This window comes from Lutjanus erythropterus, chromosome 17, assembly GCF_056507025.1.
Source record: "Lutjanus erythropterus isolate fLutEry1 chromosome 17, fLutEry1.hap2, whole genome shotgun sequence".
NCBI classification, from domain to species: domain Eukaryota; kingdom Metazoa; phylum Chordata; class Actinopteri; order Lutjaniformes; family Lutjanidae; genus Lutjanus; species Lutjanus erythropterus.
Genome location: NC_139333.1, coordinates 4537775 through 4556935, shown reverse-complemented (window position 1 = coordinate 4556935; position 19161 = coordinate 4537775). Strand labels below are relative to the sequence as shown.

General features: G+C 41.1%; 1 protein-coding gene across 1 annotated transcript in view; it reads left to right on the top strand.

Annotated features, from left to right (window-relative positions):
* The window catches only part of dnah9 (dynein, axonemal, heavy chain 9), a 203527-nt gene that overhangs the window by 162691 nt on the left and 21675 nt on the right, over positions 1 to 19161 (top strand). The window contains exons 70-73 of the mRNA XM_084741680.1: positions 4116 to 4243; positions 9881 to 10108; positions 15122 to 15313; positions 15469 to 15660. Of these exons, the coding sequence (XP_084597806.1) occupies positions 4116 to 4243; positions 9881 to 10108; positions 15122 to 15313; positions 15469 to 15660 (740 nt within the window). The remainder of the gene's footprint in view (positions 1 to 4115; positions 4244 to 9880; positions 10109 to 15121; positions 15314 to 15468; positions 15661 to 19161) is intronic.

Sequence of the window (19161 nt, the reverse complement as noted above, 5' to 3'; positions counted from 1 at the left end):
GCAAGGTCGTGTAGCGCCTTATATTTAACCAACAGGATATTTTAATTTATTCTGTATTTTACAGGAAGTCAGTGGAGCTATGCAAGAACTGGGCCAATGTTGGACAGACACTAGTTCTAATTAATAACCTGGCGGCTGCATTTTGAACCAACCACAGACTGTTTAGAGTGGACTGACTGAGACATGTGTAGAGGAAGTCACAATAATCTGGATCTGAGAAAATAAAAGTGTGGATTAAGAGTTTGAGATCTGTAGAGGGCAGGATACATCAGGACGAAACAATCTTAGATACATGACCAAAAGTCCGATACTGATCCATAATAATATCAAGGTTCTCAGCTGTAGATTTGATATTTGAGCGAAATGGGCCAAGAAACTGACCAACTGCAGTGGTACAATTGGAGGGAGAACAGTTGTTTCAGGTTATTGGGTTTGTCAGAGAGATAGATCAGAGTATCATCGGCATAACAGTGCTATGACACATCTGGAAAGCAGCTAAATAAATGACCCAGAGGGAGCATGGAGGAAGAGAAGGGGAGTGGTCTGTAGACCAAACCCTGGAGGACCCCACACATCAGCAGAACTGAATGCTGATGCAGACATTAAAATATTTATTTGTTGAATGGGAATGAACCCAGTCTAAAGCTGACAGAATGACTAAATGGAAAAAAAAACCTTATTTTAGAGTGAAATCATGTTGAAAATCTGTGTATCAAATAGGATGCAGCAGGTATATGAGATGATTTATTTGTAAATGACTCAATCATCATTCTACTGACTTTCATGATAAAGTGTGCATTATGCCTTCAGCAATCACAAATACACTATAAGACATTAAATCAAGATTGAAATGATATCATAAGATAAATTGAGAAATTCAGTAATTTTTACACATGCAACCTGCTGTCATTATAAACACTTGAATGTTGCAAACAATTATTAGCAAGTGATCACTTGTTAATACTTTTATTTGAATTAATTTTCATTAAAACAGTTCTTTGGGTATCATAATTATATGTTGTATTGACTAATTCGGTTTACATTGACTGAGCTGTTTTTGCCTAAATCAAAATTATTGTGTTTGATGGATTTTTAGAAATATCCAACCTATGAAATACTTTAAAAATTATTTTTTAGACCTTGTTTGTTTTGTCTAAAGGTCCAGTAAATACTTCTTACATATTTTCTTTTTAAGTGATCTTTTTAAAAACTATTTACCTTTTTAATTTGAACTCTTAATTGATTGATCAGTATTTAATTTTAAATGTTATACTTCCTAGTTTTAATGGCCATTAAAATATTAAATAATGAATGACTTAATTTAGCCTATTTATTCATAGTTTGATAAATTAACACATTTATAAATGCCTATCTTTATTGTACAGTTAGTTATTAGTACTATTTCTGTGACACTTGTGGTCTTCCTCACAAACACAGCTGCTGTTATCCAGAACACACAGCAGCCTGATATTATTTGTGAGCATTTTAAATGCTTCACTTTTACAAACATTTGGATCTCAGGCAGCAGCAGGTGGTTAAATCATCCACAGAGCTGCCGTAGACAGACCTTTGGCCCTATGTGGAATCCGCCATCCTCCCCTAATATGATAAGAGGGAGCACTCCTACTGGAACTGCCTGTAAGGGGTGTGATTATTGATTATCAACACCCTCTCTTTGCGCGTAGTCAATCACATCAAAGCTAAAAGTAACCAATCACTGCTGCTGTAGAGAGAACATGGTGATGATGAGTTGCAGCAGCAACATTACACTGAAGCACAAAGAGGTGCTTTTCCATTATAGCTGTGACTATTGGGTTTCTCATTGGTATTAGGCTTCAATTAGATTTTCATTAGATAGATGATGTGATTTTGTATGCTCTGCAGGGGACTAATATCCCTGAGACAAAACCTCACACTATCTGCCTGCTTTCACGTTGGAGTTGTAATGAAACCGACAGGAATAATTGTATTGTTTGAGCTAAATCCCAATGTGCAGACTCAAAGTGGGCAAGCGAGTCTGAGTCATTGACCATCTGCTGATTAAGGCCTTAAATGCATTCTAGCACTGGAGACCGTTCACTTTTACTTATTTAATGGGAGCTACATGGGAAGATCATTATCATTGTCATCTCAATGTTTTCTACACAGCTGCCGAATGTAACTTGTTCATCTTTTGTCTTAAGACCATTGATGGCAACTGCATCCCTACTCATAACAACATGATATTATGCTGTAATTTTCTTTTCAGTTCAATAGTAAATTCAGGATGTTGCTGGTCTGTTCAGTACAAAGCACAGACTGTATAAAACATGGACTCAGTGTGGCAGTGCTGGTTATCATTATCTTGGCAGCACCTGACTCGGCCAACTCCCAGCCAGGGCAGGATGGTAACAGATTACATGTAATTGAGATTATGTAATTAGATTACAAAAAAGTAACTATAATCAGCCCAAATTACATTTGAAAAATTGTTGAATTGAAAATGTTGAAAATGTTGCGTCTGACGGGTTTGTTGGACATGTGATACACAAATAAACCCCTATACAAAAATGCATTTTATCTGCACTGAAAATGTTTTGAGATTAAAAGAATATTTGTTGTGTCTGAATCCATGTTTTTAGAATAAAATGCAGTATTTTCAATGTTTGATTTTGAAGTTATCCAAAAGTAATACAAAAGTATCCAGATCAGATTAAATTTGTTTGTAATGGATCGGAGTACATTACTAATTACAAAAATTGTGACGTAGTTTCCATTTTGATATGGGGTTCTTCGACGATTGACTCACATTTGGAGCCAGCCTTAAGGAGGCATTCAAGGAACTTCAGTTTTTGGCACTTTCACCTCGCCTTCGTTTTTCAGTGGTGGAGGTTGCTGCTCAGTACAAAGCTAGCCTAGTTCTGTTAATGGGTGTAATAGATAAGCAGTCACATATTTGGCATAGAGTTACCTCATAATGACACTTCTTTAACTGTCAGTATTTTGCTGATCTTTAAACCAGGAATTAACACACAGTATATCGTGCTAGTGCCTCTAGCTCGACCAGAAAACTACTAATTCAATCAGGAAGACTGATGATTCTGTATGTTTAGTAAAGCTTCAGAATTCTCTGATAAATATTGTTTTGTAGATGTACTGACTGTTTTTAGCTGTCAGTTGTTAATGTTTAGCACAGAAAGTGGAAGTAGGGGGAAAAGCTAGCATAGTTCCATCGAACAAAACTGCTGTGTCAACACTTTTTTAACACATGTTGAGACAGAAAACAGGCAGTTAGCTTAAACACTGAAGCCATGCAAACTAACTTTTAAAAGTCCTGTTCTCATAAATAAGCTGTCAGTTTTGAACACTTTCCAAATACGTTGGGGTGCCAGTGCAATTATTCCCATCATTAATCCAACGCTAAAATTGTCCAAAAAGTGTTCAGTTTGCTCCAAAAATATCCACTTTCCCTGCCGTTGTCAGTTCAGTGACTGCTGGCTCTGTCCATGGTGCTGAACCAGTGGGGGTGTTGCCTTCAGTAGGCTGTTTTTCTGACCTCACACCAAGCAATATTTCAAGTGATTTTACTGTCGCAGGCAGATTTCCAGTGTCAACAGTTGATGCCCTGATCACCCGAACCATTACGGTGAACCCTAACCCCACTGCAGGGAGACTGTGCATTTTTGCAGCAATGGGCCTTCCAAGCGCTGGGTGTTTGTTTTTGGGATAACATGATGTTGGATAAATGGGCTTTCAGTCCAGTGGGGCATTATTTGGGACTACTGGGGTTTTGGAATAATGGACTATTGAAAAAACAGGCAGTCCCCATTGGAGGTGGGTTTGCTAACAAGATAAACAAAAAATAAGAAAGGGTTTGAAGAGCTAGAAGGAAGGTTTTTTTTTTTTACTTTTGATCAAGGCTAGCTCTTTACCACTGCCTCTAGTTGTTGTGCTAAACATGTCTCAGAGCCAAGAGAGAAAAAAAAACCGAACACTGATCTTCTCATCTAACTCTCAGTAGGATAAACTAAGCACGTTTTCCAAAATATCAGACTGCCGTTTGAAGGCTCTGGGTTCAACAATGTGTCAGAGGGGTATTTTTTTGTTTGAAATGATGCTTGTGTCTTCTCTTTCAGGAAAGAAGCTGGGTTACACGTTTGATAACAAGAACTTCCACAATGTTTCTCTGGGTCAGGGTCAGGAGGTGATAGCTGAACAAGCTCTCGATTTGGCAACTAAGAACGGTCATTGGGTCATATTACAGGTACAGTATACTACACACACACATACTGTGTAGGCACAGACAAAAACACCTCACAAGGAAAAGGGGAATTTTTTTTCTGAACACAGAATTATGTAGTACTGAATTTTGGAGTTAGACCTTTAAACTGTTGTTCAGGATTCCTGTGTTCTGGATTTTTTTGGGGGACCTGACACATGGCTCGTTGACATGCTGGAGTCATGGCCCCCCAACACTACATAAGCCACACGAACAATACCACCACCAAATGTACTTTCATTGACTCTCTCAGTCTAAATCAGCCCAGCAGTTCACTTCAGCTCACTTCAGTTCCAACAACCCAACACAGAAGAAACAAAAAAAAAACACCCTGTCACCGTCCTCTGTCGCTGGTGGCTCTAACATGTCTGGACACGTCCAATAAAGCAGCTAGATGGAGGGTCCATGTTTTAGGTCATTTTTAGGTTGGTGTGCTGTTTGACACTGAGAGAGCAGAGCGGACACGCCGCCAGAGAAAACTGTTCATTTTTTCATGATTTTGAGACCTAATTTTACAGACTTAGTGATTTTTTTTATCATTCAGATTTGGCTTGGTGGTTAATAACATGTTTCTGTGGTGTGACAAACTCAGAACACACATTTACTGTTGCTTTACAGGACCTTTAAATCAAAAATACAATAAATATTGTTGAGTGTTATGCTGACTACATATTCATCGTTCACAGAGAGCCAGCACCTAATCTGTTTTCATTCAACATTCAGACAATCATATTGAGTAGATCCAATTATAGTTTTGAACACTAATAATATTGACACTTCAACGTGATTGTTAAAACATTCGGTCTCAGTGAATTATCCCACAATATGTGGTGAACCCCATCCACCTCACACAAAAGGTGCCACATCATAAAAACATACGGGCACAATAAAAAGTGACATAGAGACACTCAGGAAAACAAATGTGCATATCTAAAACACATTTTGCAAAATGAACACAGGCTTCATTTTGTTTCAAGGATTTTTTATTCAGGAGCGGTTTTAGGTGGCATTTCCTTTATCTGTGCGTGTTGTGAATGAGGTGTATTATCACATTGTTTTTCCCTGCACATTCAATGGGATGTTTGCCTTTCCTCCCAGCTTCGCCTGCACGGAAAAGTGAATTTAATTTTCTGCGGAAATTTCCTAACTGAAAGGGGCCGCGGCATTATACAGTACAATATCTACAGCCGCGGTGTCTGTTCTTCTCTTATCTGGAGGGCAAGGCTGGCGTTTGCATTTTAAGTGGAAACCTTGGTGGAATTCTAATGGGAAGTATCGACAGATATGAACCGCAGACCGGGCACTGCGGGACACCCTTTTCTTTTAATTCACACAGCTGGTAGAAATTCAAAAAAAGAAAAAAAAACTGGGAGGGCATCACTCTCAGCTCTTAGACCCAGGATAGCAAAGACAAGCAGTTGTTTAATTACCTTTGCATAAGAATCCCGATCGATAGGCTTAAAAAGGCCTTGTCCCCCTGGCAACAAACCTCCCACTCGCTTTATCATCGGCTGTCTGTTTGTCTGCCCGCTGAGAGCCACCCCTGTGGCTCTGAGGGAAACGGAGGGGAGGGGAGGTATCATATTCTCGTCCCTCCTCTGTTTTCACCAGCAGTTTCTCCTCCTGATGTAACACTCCATCTTCTCTCTTCTATTCCTCCTCCCACCCTCTCATTCCGCCACGTAACTTTCATACTTTGGTCCTATCGTTTTCTCACACTGCATCTACCCTCTTATCAATCCTCACGTCCTCCCACCTTTCCGACAAAGCGGCTATCTCTCCCTCCCCTCCTCACCTTCTCATCTCAGCTATCCACCTACCTATCCAACCCTCCCTTCCTCCTCCTCCTGCCGTCTCGCAGTCCACCTTTACTCTCCCCGCTGCCAGGCCCAGCTCCATCAGCAGAGGGCCAGGTCAATGGCAGGTTCCCCTTCGCTGACGGGTAATTATGCTGCAGAACAGCAGCTCCCGCTCAGATGGGCCTGGGAGACAGAGATGCAGAAACTTTGAAAGCAGCCCACTGGGGAGGAAGGAGGTGGTGGGGGGCGGCTGAGGGTGGAGAGGCAATCAATCGGGCAGATTGGAGTTGAATATCCCACATCGGCCAGGCAGCGGGAATCGAGTGGCCTAAACTCGCCATCCTCTTCGCACATTTACTGCTAAAGCCACCCCATTTGCAGGCGGCAGCATGAAAGAGGTGCGGAAACGAGAGAAAGCAGGAGAGACAATTTGACGAAAATGCTCCCTCGATGTCCTCTCTTGTCTCTCTTCACTTTACTCTGTAAGGAAGAGCCAGAAAGCTCTGGTAGTCTTTTGAAACTTAAATGATTCATGCATTCCTCTTTTTGGAAATCTTACATTGAGAGTTGGACAAGATTCGTTTTAACTTTTGATGTAGAGCTGACCCTTTTTAACCTACAAGGAGGGCAAGGAACACTTTCAGATACACTGAGGATATCAGTATCATGGCCCTGTTTAAGTTATTAATGTGAACATGAATTATCTTGCATTTTATACTCTTTATGATAGAGTTACAGAATTTTCCCTCCCCAGTTTTAAAGTTTTCTTTTTTTTCAGTGTTTATGAACAGAAAAACTACTGGATAATCTAATAACAGTGTTATATTAAAGTCCACCTCCAGTCATGCTTAACAATATAAAATGTTCTGCATGAAGTAATAAATTGTGTTTTATAATGTTTTTTTTGCAAAATAAGTTCAGATACCTTGTTAAAATGGCTCACATATAGCTCTACACCTTGCCTTTATTTAGTATTCAAGGATTCATGAATATGCAAATAATCCCCGCCTGTGACCATGTTTCAGATGTGAAAAAAAGAAAATAGGTCGATTGAAGGTCAGGTTTAGTTTTTTATTTCTGAAAATACTTGTGGAGTTTCACAGGATAACAGTGTAGCAGACTCTCCCAAACAATTGACGTGAATGGTGACCTGTTTTCAAATGTGAAAAACAACCCCCCACCCAAAAAAAAAACACATAAAATGCCAACATACTGCTCATCTGGTGTAATCCAAGTCTCTTAAAGCCCCAACATCCCAAATTGACTTGAAAAACAGTCATTTATACACGTCTGTAGCTTAAATTGTAGCCACTGTAGATCCTTAGCTTGGAGCCACGTTCGATTACCCACACATACGTCTGAACTGGGTGTGATGGTGCCACACACAACTGAATGACATGACTGGGCTTTACGAGACTTGGACTACGCCAGACAAGCAGTATGGAGGCATTTTATGTTTTTTTGTTTGTTTTTTTTCTGTTGTTTTTCACATTTGAAAACTGGTCACCATTCTCTTCAATTGTGTGAGAGATTCTGAGACGCTGTTTTCTTATGAAACTCCAGCAGTGTTTTGTGGACTAATTAACTAAACCAGACATTCAGTCAGCATGAGGGTGAGTCGATAATGACTGAATTTTATTGTTGGATGAACTGTTCCTTTAAAGTGGGTGTTTTTTTGGAGGTGACAGCGGGAACCAACTTCACTGGTGTCCCTTAAGAAAACCTGCCAACTGCCAGCTTATATGAATGTGAATAGAAACCCGACCTTCGTTCAGCACAAGGGTGATTAGATAATGACTGAATTTTCATTTCTGGGAGAACTACCCCTTTAAGGAATCCCCTCTGAGTATTTTTAGGTTTGGAGATAATGTTTTTCATAGTCAATGAATGATCAAACTAGGATCACTATAAATTAAAATCAATCAAAAGGGCCAACCCTTTATCTTCCCTTGGTGCTCCAACTTCCAAAAAATGTGATGAAAGTTAAAATACTCGATTCCTCCTTTTGCTGGGGACCCCCTGCAAACAACTCAAGGACCCCCAGTGGTCCCTGAATGCCAGTTTGAAACCACTGAGCTAGCCTACCATTAAAAATAAAGACCCTCCAAACCCACCACACTTGAACTGCATCCTGCACATTTGCGAATTTATCGGCACTGTTTTTAAATTTAGACTCAGCAGTCTGTCATGCTGTCATCGCCTGCGGTGTGTCGGCAGTCACTGTTTGTCCCTCAGTCCTGTTAGCTGTGTTCCTACGTCAGTCTGGAGTCTGACTGCTTCTCCTCTGCGGGGCCGCCTCCTCCTCAGCGCCGGAGCCCAGCTGTGCAGCTGTCCTCGGCGCCGGCTCCTTGACGAATGTGTTTTTTTTTCGCGTGTGTGAAAAAGAAAAGGCCGTGTGCGTGCACCTGCATGTGTTCTCACTCGCCTTGTGCGCGAGCCAGCGCGCGTGTGTGCGTGACAGGCGGTTCGATGTGCCATTGTGCTTTCCCTCAGGTTGCGTTTGATAGCAATGCATCAAAGACCTTGCCAGTGGTGTCTTCTAATGGGTTTTAGATTCAACTTTTATATTATTATGTAAATAGGTGACTCTTTGATGTAGTATCAGCGCAGTCATCACAGGGGCTGGAAGGCCCTTATCAAGAAGACGTTGAGGGAACAAAAAATGTTGCACCTGAAAGTTAATTAAAAAGCCATAAAATAGTGGCTGCTCCTCTGTCTTGTTTGTTTGTCTGTCGGCCTGCTGGTCTGTCTCTCCCCCTCTCCGCCCCCCCCCCCTCTCCTCTCCCCCTGCAGCCAGAGGATGAATGGTTTCATTACAGTGACAAGTTCTGAGGCAGTCTCTCACTTCTTCTGTTGGCTCCCTTTATTGCCAAACTATTTACATGCCAAGAGGAAGGGTTGTACTCCGGCTTGATGAAAAAGCGCTTGAATTTAGACTTTTAATTTGTATACCATTCATTATTCTCTAAGGCTTCGAGAGGCAAACTAACTTATCCCCTTCTCAGCTCCCGGCTCCTCCCGGACTTCTCTCTCCTCCCGCACAATGTAAAAACTTTTCTCCCCTCTTTTGTTTTTCGACGACTCTCCTGAAAAATCGACGTTCCGCTCCTTGTCATCTCCCGTCGTTTGGAAAAGAGGGCTAACTTCAGCCATCATAAGGAAGATTAAATATGGAGAGCAAAGGGAAATGAGAAAGTAAAGAGGCTTATGAATTAATGACTGGAGTTATTAGTGCTGTAATTAGATTTAGGGAATGGGCAGCGCTGCATGGTGAGATGTGGGGGGCTTGGCTGACTCCTTATCATTCACAGGATATCCTGTAAGTGTCAGGACAGTTGAGATGGAAAATTGAGCTCATCCATGCTTGTGTGATAGTACAAGTCAGCTCGGCTGCCCGCGCCGTACCGAGAGATGAATATGCAGAAAAGTCAGGCTGAAGTAACGCCAGAGAACGGTCGCTTGATGTCAGCAACCTGGAAATGGGTTTCAAGTGCTATGTACCATTTAATTTGGTGCCACATCAAAGTCACAGTGAAGAGAGAAGAATATGCAACATTTTAATTGCTCCTTTTTGCTAGTTGTCATTACAAACATAAATTATACGGCCAATTCTAGCATCAAGTACCTTATTAAGCTATTATGTGTTATCCATTAAAGCCCAGACTTTCGCAGATATCCAACGGAAAACATTATCTGTGTTTAGATTAGGCTCTACACCATCAGAGGGGGAGAATTCATTTTGCCTAACAACTTGTCCCCAACCAATAACATGCAGTTCTCTTCTTAACCCTTCACTTGCTGATGCCATTTCCCCTAACGGTAGAATATCCACCTGGTGGCTCGCTGGCTGGGCACCTTAGAGAAACTTCTGGAGCAGCACGCGGACGGAAGCCACGAGAACTTCAGGGTGTTCGTCAGCGCCGAGCCCTCCTCCACCCCCGAGGGCCACATCATCCCGCAGGGCATTCTCGAGAACTCCATCAAGATCACCAACGAGCCGCCGACGGGCATGCACGCCAACCTGCACAAGGCCTTGGACAACTTCAACCAGGTAATACACCCAGAGGTGTGGTTCACTCCAGGGTGTCATGTGATAGTAGTAAACTGTAGAAAACAGTGGTAGGAAAAAAGTGAAATCATTTGCTTGTGTACTAGTGCTGCGCAGAGGGGTTCTGAGCTCATGAGAAACCACCCCCATCCACCCATCACCCACCCAAACATATTTTCTCCAATATAGAGACCCACACACACACCTCTACTGGCCCCTGTAGGCTACAGGGAAGTGAAGGGAAGTTACGCTGCTGTCCCTCGTGTGTAAATGCGCACACAGAGTCTCTCTTATTGGTGACACACACCACCCTATTTCCCATCCACTAATAATCAGATTGTTAATTTTTATGACCCGTCTACCCAATCCATGAATGACCCGTGGTTGTAACTGCAGTCCGTGCTTCGCTATTGTCAAAAACCATACTTGAGTATTTCTATTTTACATTTTTCCATTCATTTTCAGAAGCAAATCTTGTACTTTTTTATCCCTCTACATTTATATGACAGCTCTATTTTCCAGTTTCTTTTAACAAACAAAATATAAAATGAGCTCATGAAACATTATACACTGTTATGTACTGAACAACCCCACAGAATAAGAATGAGTTAAAGCTGCACTAATAAATATTTTTTATATTTGTAATTGTTCAAATCACTATGCATAATGTGAAAAGGGTTGCTTAAGTGACAAACCCCCTGATAATTATCACCCGACTCTGCAGTTCCCCTCAGCTCTCCAGAGCACTTAAGCATCATCAGCTCACATCAGCTCATTGTTTTGGTTTTAACAGCCCACAACTTTAGTGTTTTGCTTCACTCACTGCTCTCATCAACCTGCTTCCCAGCAGTGGCTGGCATCTCATTAAGTCTAAAAAAAAAAATATAAACCTATTGTACAATACCTGCCTAGTACAAAACAGACAGCAGACAGATGAGTTAGCAAGTAGGTAGTGGACATAGTGGAGTATTCAGCAGATAAAGAGCCAGAGAGTTTTCTTTCAAGACTTGATGGACTCAACAGAGTTAAAGGTGGAGTGAATGTTGGATTGTGAGAGAATGGCAGAAAGAAAATGTAGCATGGTGTCATGCTAATTTTCATTCAAAGAATTTAAAAATATTAAAATGCATGTGACAATGGCCACGTAGCAAATATGTAAAAACAACAGACCCTGAAAGTTATAAGGTGGCTGAAGAAAAACAAGTTAATTATCATCATTTTATCATAGTAGTTCTATAAAAAACTAGACCGTTTTTTTACACTTATTTTCCTGCAACTAATGATTATTTTCAAAACTGATTAATTTGTTGATTATTTTCTTCATTAATCAATTACTTGTTTTGTCTGTAAATTATCAGAAAATGGAGTAAAATGTTCAGCCTCTGTTTCCCAAGATGACGTCCTCAAATGTCTTGTTTTGACCACAGCCCAAAAATATTCAGTTTACTGTCATAAAGGAGTAAAGAAACCAGAAAATATTCACATTTAAGAAGCTGAAATCAGAGAATTTGGACATTTTTTTTAAATGAAAATATGACTCAAAATGATTCATCTGTTATCAGAATAGTTAGCGAATAATTTTACAATCAATTAATTGATTAATTGTTGCAGCTCTGTTAATAAGCTACACTTATTATCATAACATTTAAATCATATTGAATTTAAAAAGTTTGGTATTGGCCATTAGTACCCTGTGGTCAAAAATCATTTAATGCAACTTTAAACTTATCCTCAACTAAATCAAATTTAACTTTAACATGCAGCCTACAAGTCAGTGCATCACTTGCAATCATATTCCAATGAGAAATTACATCAAGTATGTATTTTTGTATAACTCTCTGAAAGGAGCTCTTTGATTTTAATGGTCCCATCAAATAATAACTTTAATTGTGAGTGTGAATGTGAGTATTTCCTGTTTGAATCATTTCAGTCCTAATCAATAAAACAATGTCAAGAAAGTCAGTTTGATTTGATACAGTGTTCTGAAAGGTGGGAGAGTTGAAAAATCTTTAATATTAATTGGAGTTTTTAGTTACACCCACAAGCGCAGCCACTGAAGGTCACCTCTGAAGATGAAATGTTTTCCAAGAAGTTTTCCAGTTCTTGTGCCCATTCCATGGGATCTTTAATATATGAGGGTGACTGATACTTCATGTTGATTTGTGCCACCTTCCTCTGAAAGACTCATTTTCTTGTTTGCTGAGAGTGGCAGTTGAGACAACACATGCCAATTTTCACTCCAGATTTCTCATCAAGTTGCCAATTTGCAGAAACGTAGGAGCTCGCAGATGGCGGGAGTCACCTTTCACTCACCCTGGAATTGCCTCTGACCCCCAGAGGACGGACGTCAACCTAGCACATGCTAACGCTAAAAGTTTGTGTGGTCGCACACTGCTGGGAGCTGACGGTATCACATGAGGACGGAGCTCTCAACAAAGTCAATTTTCTCCTTTTTGTGTTTGTATCTGAGAGCGTCCAGACCATATCATGCTCCCTGGCCGTTCTACAGCCTCTGTAGTTAGAATGGATCAGTGCGCCGCAGTGGCCTCTCCCAGCTTATCAGTTCTCCCTTCTATCTAAGCCTCACCATTACCTCAGTGCTTCGCTGCCGATGCATCTTCCCCCGCACCATTACCCAAGTGCTCGTCTTCCTCCCAGTCCATTTCCACGATCCTTAGTTTGCCGATGTCTATCTGTTTGATAAGCGCAACGAGCTTGTGAGCCCCGTCTTATGCAGAGCAACAGGGAGGTCCACTGAGGTAAGGACGGGGGGAATATTCCAGTCATGTGTACTCAGTGAAAGCTAATCAATGGTAGGCTAACTCTCTGTAATAGCCCACCCGCGTGGCTAAAGCCGGCGCTAAGCCAGAGAAATGACAGTTTCTTTCCTCTTGACCTTTTCACTGGCAGATGCGTACAGCTCCATCGCCTATTTCCATCCGCAGAAGCCTGTGAGATGGAGTCTGGGTGGGCTAAAGTTAACGTCTGGCAAAATGGTTTTTACTGAGATAACACTTGTATGGCACTGTTGTGAAATAAGCTGTTATGGATTTGCACTCCACTGTTTGCTGAAAGTGATCGATTCAGTTTATCTTTCAAATTTTCCAGTTATTCACACTCACGCATACCCTGATGATAATCTCAGACCTGTCTGCTCAGTGTGTGTTTACCGGTTCATGTGTGCGCGCATCCATGTGTGTGTTTATGTGTCTTTCTCCCTGCGATCTGACTGCATGTCACTTCTCTCCAGTCCACAGGTCATGAATAGGGAGGCTATGCATCTCTTTCAGCTGTGTTGAGCAGAGGAGTACCGTGCAGAATATTAACTAAATTTCCAAAAGGGTGCGTGTGTGTGTGTGTGTGTGTGTGTGTGCGTGCGTGCGTGCGTACGGGAGCCAGCTTCCACTGTACTTGTGTGCGTGCACGTACATCGTTGCAGTCAGCTCCCCAGGGCACAGCGCCAGGCGAAGTGAACGGGCCTTCACCGCAGCACTCACCATGACACATGCTGGAATAAAGAGAATTTAGCCTTCGTATTTCCATAGGGGTTATTGGCATGCTTATTTAACTGTCTCTCCCCCCCGAGATTACAATGCCATTTACGTCCAGTTTTTTATTTGCCTGTCTGGAATAATGAGCCCAGGAGACGGTTGGAGGCTGAAAGCGCCTGACAAGTTGTGACAATTAAAAGGGAATCTCATCGTCGGGTTTATTGCTATCTAGTCATCTCATTGTCTGTCTGTTAGTGCACCGCAGCACCAGGGACTTGACAAAATAAAACAGATCACAGGGCTGCCTGCCACAACTTTTTACCTGTAACACACCAACACGGCTCCCTTAATGCAGCTGTACAGTTCAGGAGGTGTGAGTGTGTGTCTTTAAAATGTGCCGCTCTTTCTTTTTGTGTGTGCATATAATAGTTTTTGTAGACAGTGCAAGAGACACAATCCAATGCAGTACAAACAGAGCCACCCTTGCCTGGATTTAAAAGGTGTTGTCTCCAAAAGAGATGAGGCTGGGTCACTGAGAGGACGGTGTCCTCTCCCACACCAAGTGAGAATCAGCACTATGTGTACTCATTCTATGTGTGTGTGTTAGATACCCTTGGACAGACAGGACAAGACAAACAACAAACAAAACATTGTAAGGAGTGTAGCTACAAATAAAAATAGAAAATTTAAAAGAAGATTACAAATGTAAACTCCAAAAAGGTCACTCAGTAGAGTGCAGATCCCTGCCGGGCAACAGATGGTGAAGCACCTACTGCAATGCCACCACAACTGCCAGATGCAAAAAGCAGAGATTTGCAGAGTTCTAACATTAATATGCTTAATATATTTTTCATAATTGACATAAGAATTTTTGAATTACCGCCAAATATGTGCACAGTCAGGTCACCGTGACTTTGACCACCAAAATCTCATCAATTCAACCTTGGTCCAAGTTGTCATTTGTGCAAAGTCTGAAGACATTCCCTCAAGGCCTCATGAGAACATTCACAAGAACAGGATGACCTGAAAACACAATGCTTCTGGACATGGCTGTTGCTGGCGTGGAGGCATAAAAAGGTTTTCAAAAAACTGCGAATCACAGAGGTCCTTCAGCAGTCATGAATGTGCACAAAAAATTAGACTTGTCAGTCCAGTAGTATGTGAGATTTGCCCCGGATAAGCTGCAGGCCCGCTGATCACTCGCTCACTCACTCACTCATTCTCTCTTGCACTCACGCACACACAAACACACAGAAGCAATCGCATGTTCCCCACCAGGCGTAGAAAGTATAGATGGGTTTTCAAACAGTGGAAACACTTAAAACCATAAAAGTACCAAGTAGTCGGAGATGCTGAGTGAGTATCAGATTGATTCCCAAGCGTGATGAAATAGCAGAACATATTTCCTCCCAGAAGGGGGTAAGTTTACAACAGGAACACAGCATATGCAAAAAGGACCAATTTAGTCTCAACACAAAAAGGACATTTTTGAATGCACCGCACCGTTTGTTATTTTGTTTTCCAGGACACGCTGGAGATGTGTGCACGGGAGAACGAGTTTAAGAGCATTCTGTTCGCCCTGTGCTACTTCCATGCGGTGGTGGCGGAGAGGAGGAAGTTTGGTCCTCAGGGCTGGAACAGATCATACCCCTTTAACACCGGAGACCTCACCATTTCTATCAACGTCCTCTACAACTACCTGGAAGCCAATCCTAAGGTAGATGTGTTTCTGTTTTTCTTTTATCCCTGCGCAAAGGATTACAAAGAGCAACCTTTGTAATCTTAATTGGAAATCTAAACACATGTGACCTCAGCTAAACACCACGGGCCACCTCTGAACAGAGCAACATCCCCTCTGCCTCTAAATCCCAGGTGCCGTTTGACGACCTGCGCTACTTGTTCGGTGAGATCATGTACGGGGGTCACATCACGGACGACTGGGACCGCCGTCTGTGTCGCACCTACCTGGAGGAGTATATCAAGCCTGAGATGATGGAGGGGGAGCTGTACCTGGCGCCTGGCTTCCCCTTGCCTGGAAACATGGACTACAACAGCTACCACCAGGTGAGGCAGAGTCAGATCGGGTCATTCCTGGCCCTTAGATTACATGAAAGTAAACTGAAGTCATTACAGCAACAAAAAGGAGAAAACAAAGAAGAAAAAAGCAGGATAAAAGGCAATGGATACAAGATAAGCCGTAGTTACAGCGCGGGGAAATATTATGATTACAGCAGAGGCACTTTAGATGTTTACTTGGGGCCACCAGGGGTCCCCAAGGGGCCTCTGTGTCAGCGCCAGCAACGTAATGCTGGTTTAATATTGCTAAAATTGAATCACTATAATTAAAAGTTTTTTTCACCATCATTATTCCCCGTGTACAGTGTGGAGTTTTACAATTCAATGCTAAATCAATAACAATAAAACTCTTCCCATATGGGTCCCTGGGACATAACAGATTGTAGTTTGAGTTATATAAATATTTCTCTGAGGTGGAGCTGCTCCGTGGGTGGAAACAGTTTGCCAGCAAGTCGAACTGGCAAACTTGAACGTTAGCAAACTGAGATTACGAAGTCAAAGGCATGAAAGTCAAAATGAGTGGAACTAGATGAGTCACACAAAATATTTATAGACATGCACAAAAAATAAGTGGTGTAAAGAATAGATTTTGTGCTAGCAGCTGTGTGCCTCTATCTAAACTTAAGGTGGGCGAGTCTATCCCAGCATGCCTCAGGATAAACAACAAACAGCAGTCCAATGCAGAGCAACTTCAAATAAATCTTATAGTTGCTCCTTGTACGCCTCGTGTGTGTGGCAAGTGTGTGCCCACACTTTGTAACATGAAAATGTGCCAGATGTTGTGTTGAAACAGTAAGGGCTTTGTGAAATATTCTACTGAATCAATTTGTTTCAATAGAATCATCACAGTCAGGCCAAATTCAAACTGTGTGTTTGCCTGGAGTCCAACTTGACAGGTAAAGTTACAGTGCTGAGCAGTTTTGGGTAATGTTACCTTTAAAAGTTACTCATTACCTTAATTTTGTCAATGAAAATTTTGCCAATTAGTCAAATAAAAGGACATCAACAAATACTAAGTTGTAGCAGCAACATAAATGGAAAAAAATAGCAAATATAATCACTGTTCATTCTGATTAATAAAAATTAGGCAATACAGTTATCTCTGTCTGACAACCTGATTAGATCTAACTAAATTATATCTCAAAGCACTAATAAATCTTTTAAAGTGCCTCATCTTCACAAGCAGCTTGTCAGATGGAATGAAAAAGAAAAGAAAAGAAAGAGAAAAGACAACCTGTCTGTGGACACTTTTCTCTAACACACTAACTGAGAATAAGACCGTGTTTACCAGTCTCAATTAAGATGAGTGCCTTCTGAATTAAAGGTGTGCACAAAAGACACCTGAAAACATAGAATCCCACAGTGTCTGTCAAGGTAAATATAAGTTACATTAAATGACTGATTCAAAAACACATATGTCAATTCATTTTAGAACTAAAAGTAGGCTGATGTGGAGTCACATTGCTGTACTCCGTTTACAAATTGTTAAATTTAATGGAGTCAAGCTCACAGTAAAACATCTCCCTAAAAAAATTGTTGATGACCGTATTTTGTCACATTTTGTATTGTAGTATAACCCCTTTCATACATGCAGCGCAACTCTGTATTTAACTAGAAACTAGAAACTACCCAGAAGGACTGTATGCACCTGATAACCACTGATAGTTCTGTTTTCATACATAATATCAGTTGGATCAGTATCAGCCTACACATGTATTTTTCACAGGATGGCAAAGTTGTGTCAGAGTAGGGCGGGGCATGCCTTCACCATCCTGGGAAGGAGATGTCTGATGCCAAGTGAGCTCACTGGAGTCAGCTGATCTCTGCGTATTCTAACATTCTTCCCTGCTTCAGTTTGTTCATTTCAAGACTCTGTATTGAAAAGCAGTCATCATTACAGATGAGTCCTCCTCCTTCTGCTGCTGCACACTCTGCAGGCACCAGCCCACCCCTGAACCATGCAGATTATTTTTTACATATGTGAACACGTCTGACACAGACATTATCCTCATGCGTGCTGCATATGTGAAAGGGCACATTTGGACGATGTCCAGACCTGATTCTCAGGACATAGTTCAGAGTGCATTTGTGAAAACAGCTTATGTCACCAAGCATCTAAAACACCACCTATGCACCAATGAATTTGCCTTTTTTTTTTTTTTCTGTTGTGACTGGGGTGAGATTGAACTCAGGATCTCGAGGCGCCATGCTGCCCTGTTAGTTAAACATTTAAAGTGCTCAGAATAAACATACATTCATCCCCTGTGTGATCAGCATTAATGATGTTGACCTGATTGAGCCCGACTGTGCATTAGAGCTCTTCATACACGAGTTCTGACAGCTCAGGGCAGCATCTTCACCTCAACCTGCCCCATCTTGTCTGTCGTATGTTGTTATTTATCACTGAACACAAACCCTGATTGACAGGATGAAATCAGAAACGAGGCAGCTTGTTGTTTCAATGCTGCAGCTCCCTACAAAGACTCACATATTATGTATCATTCTCAGAAATGAATAAGCATATTGTACTTGTTTCAGTTAACAATTTAAAGGGATAGCTCACCCAGAAATGAAAATTCAGTCAATATCCTCTCACTGTCATGCCAGGTCAGGTTTAGTTTTTTAGTCCACAAAACACTGCTGGAGTTCCACAGGAGAACAGTATTGCAGAATCTCCCAAACAATGGAAGTGAATGGTGACCAGTTTTCAAACTAGGGCTGTGCAATACGGTAAAATTGCGATGATTTGACATTTGTTGGGGTCTGTACCAAACAAACAGGTTTTATTTCATCTGTTTCATCTCTGCAGCACAACAGTACCTCATTATAATGCTGTTTTCTCACACATTTTTCCTTTTTGGATTTGGTTCTGCAATTTGAATATTGCACCTAGCCAAATAATATTATGATTAATTGTACAGCCCTATTTCAAGCAGAGAAAAATAAGAGAAAACATAAAATGCCTTGTCTGATGTAATCCAAGTCTCTTGAGATAAGATACGATAATCCTTTATTGGTCCCACTAAGGGAAAATTTACAGTGTTACAGCAGCAGAGCGAATAGTAAATAGAAAAGAAGATCAATAAAAAGCAATAAATAATAAGAACACAAGCAATACAAACAATAGGAAATATAGAAAATAGGAAAAGTTTAGAACAGAGGAAATATAAAAAATAGGAACAATATAAACAAAAGGAAATATTAATCAGTATAAACAATATAGAAATAGGGATAATATAAACAGGTGGAAGTATAAAAATACAACAATATATGTAACATAAACAAGTAACAGACTCAACAGTTGAGTTTACATCATTGCACATAGGAATATTGGTATTGCACCATCAAAAATGATAATATACCAAAGTGAGATATTGATATTGTACAGTTTGAAGTGAAAAGAAATACTCCTGAAACACTGACATGTCAAGCTGACTTGAAAGACGTCATTTACACCATGTTTTTCACCTGAAGCTTCACTGATCCTTC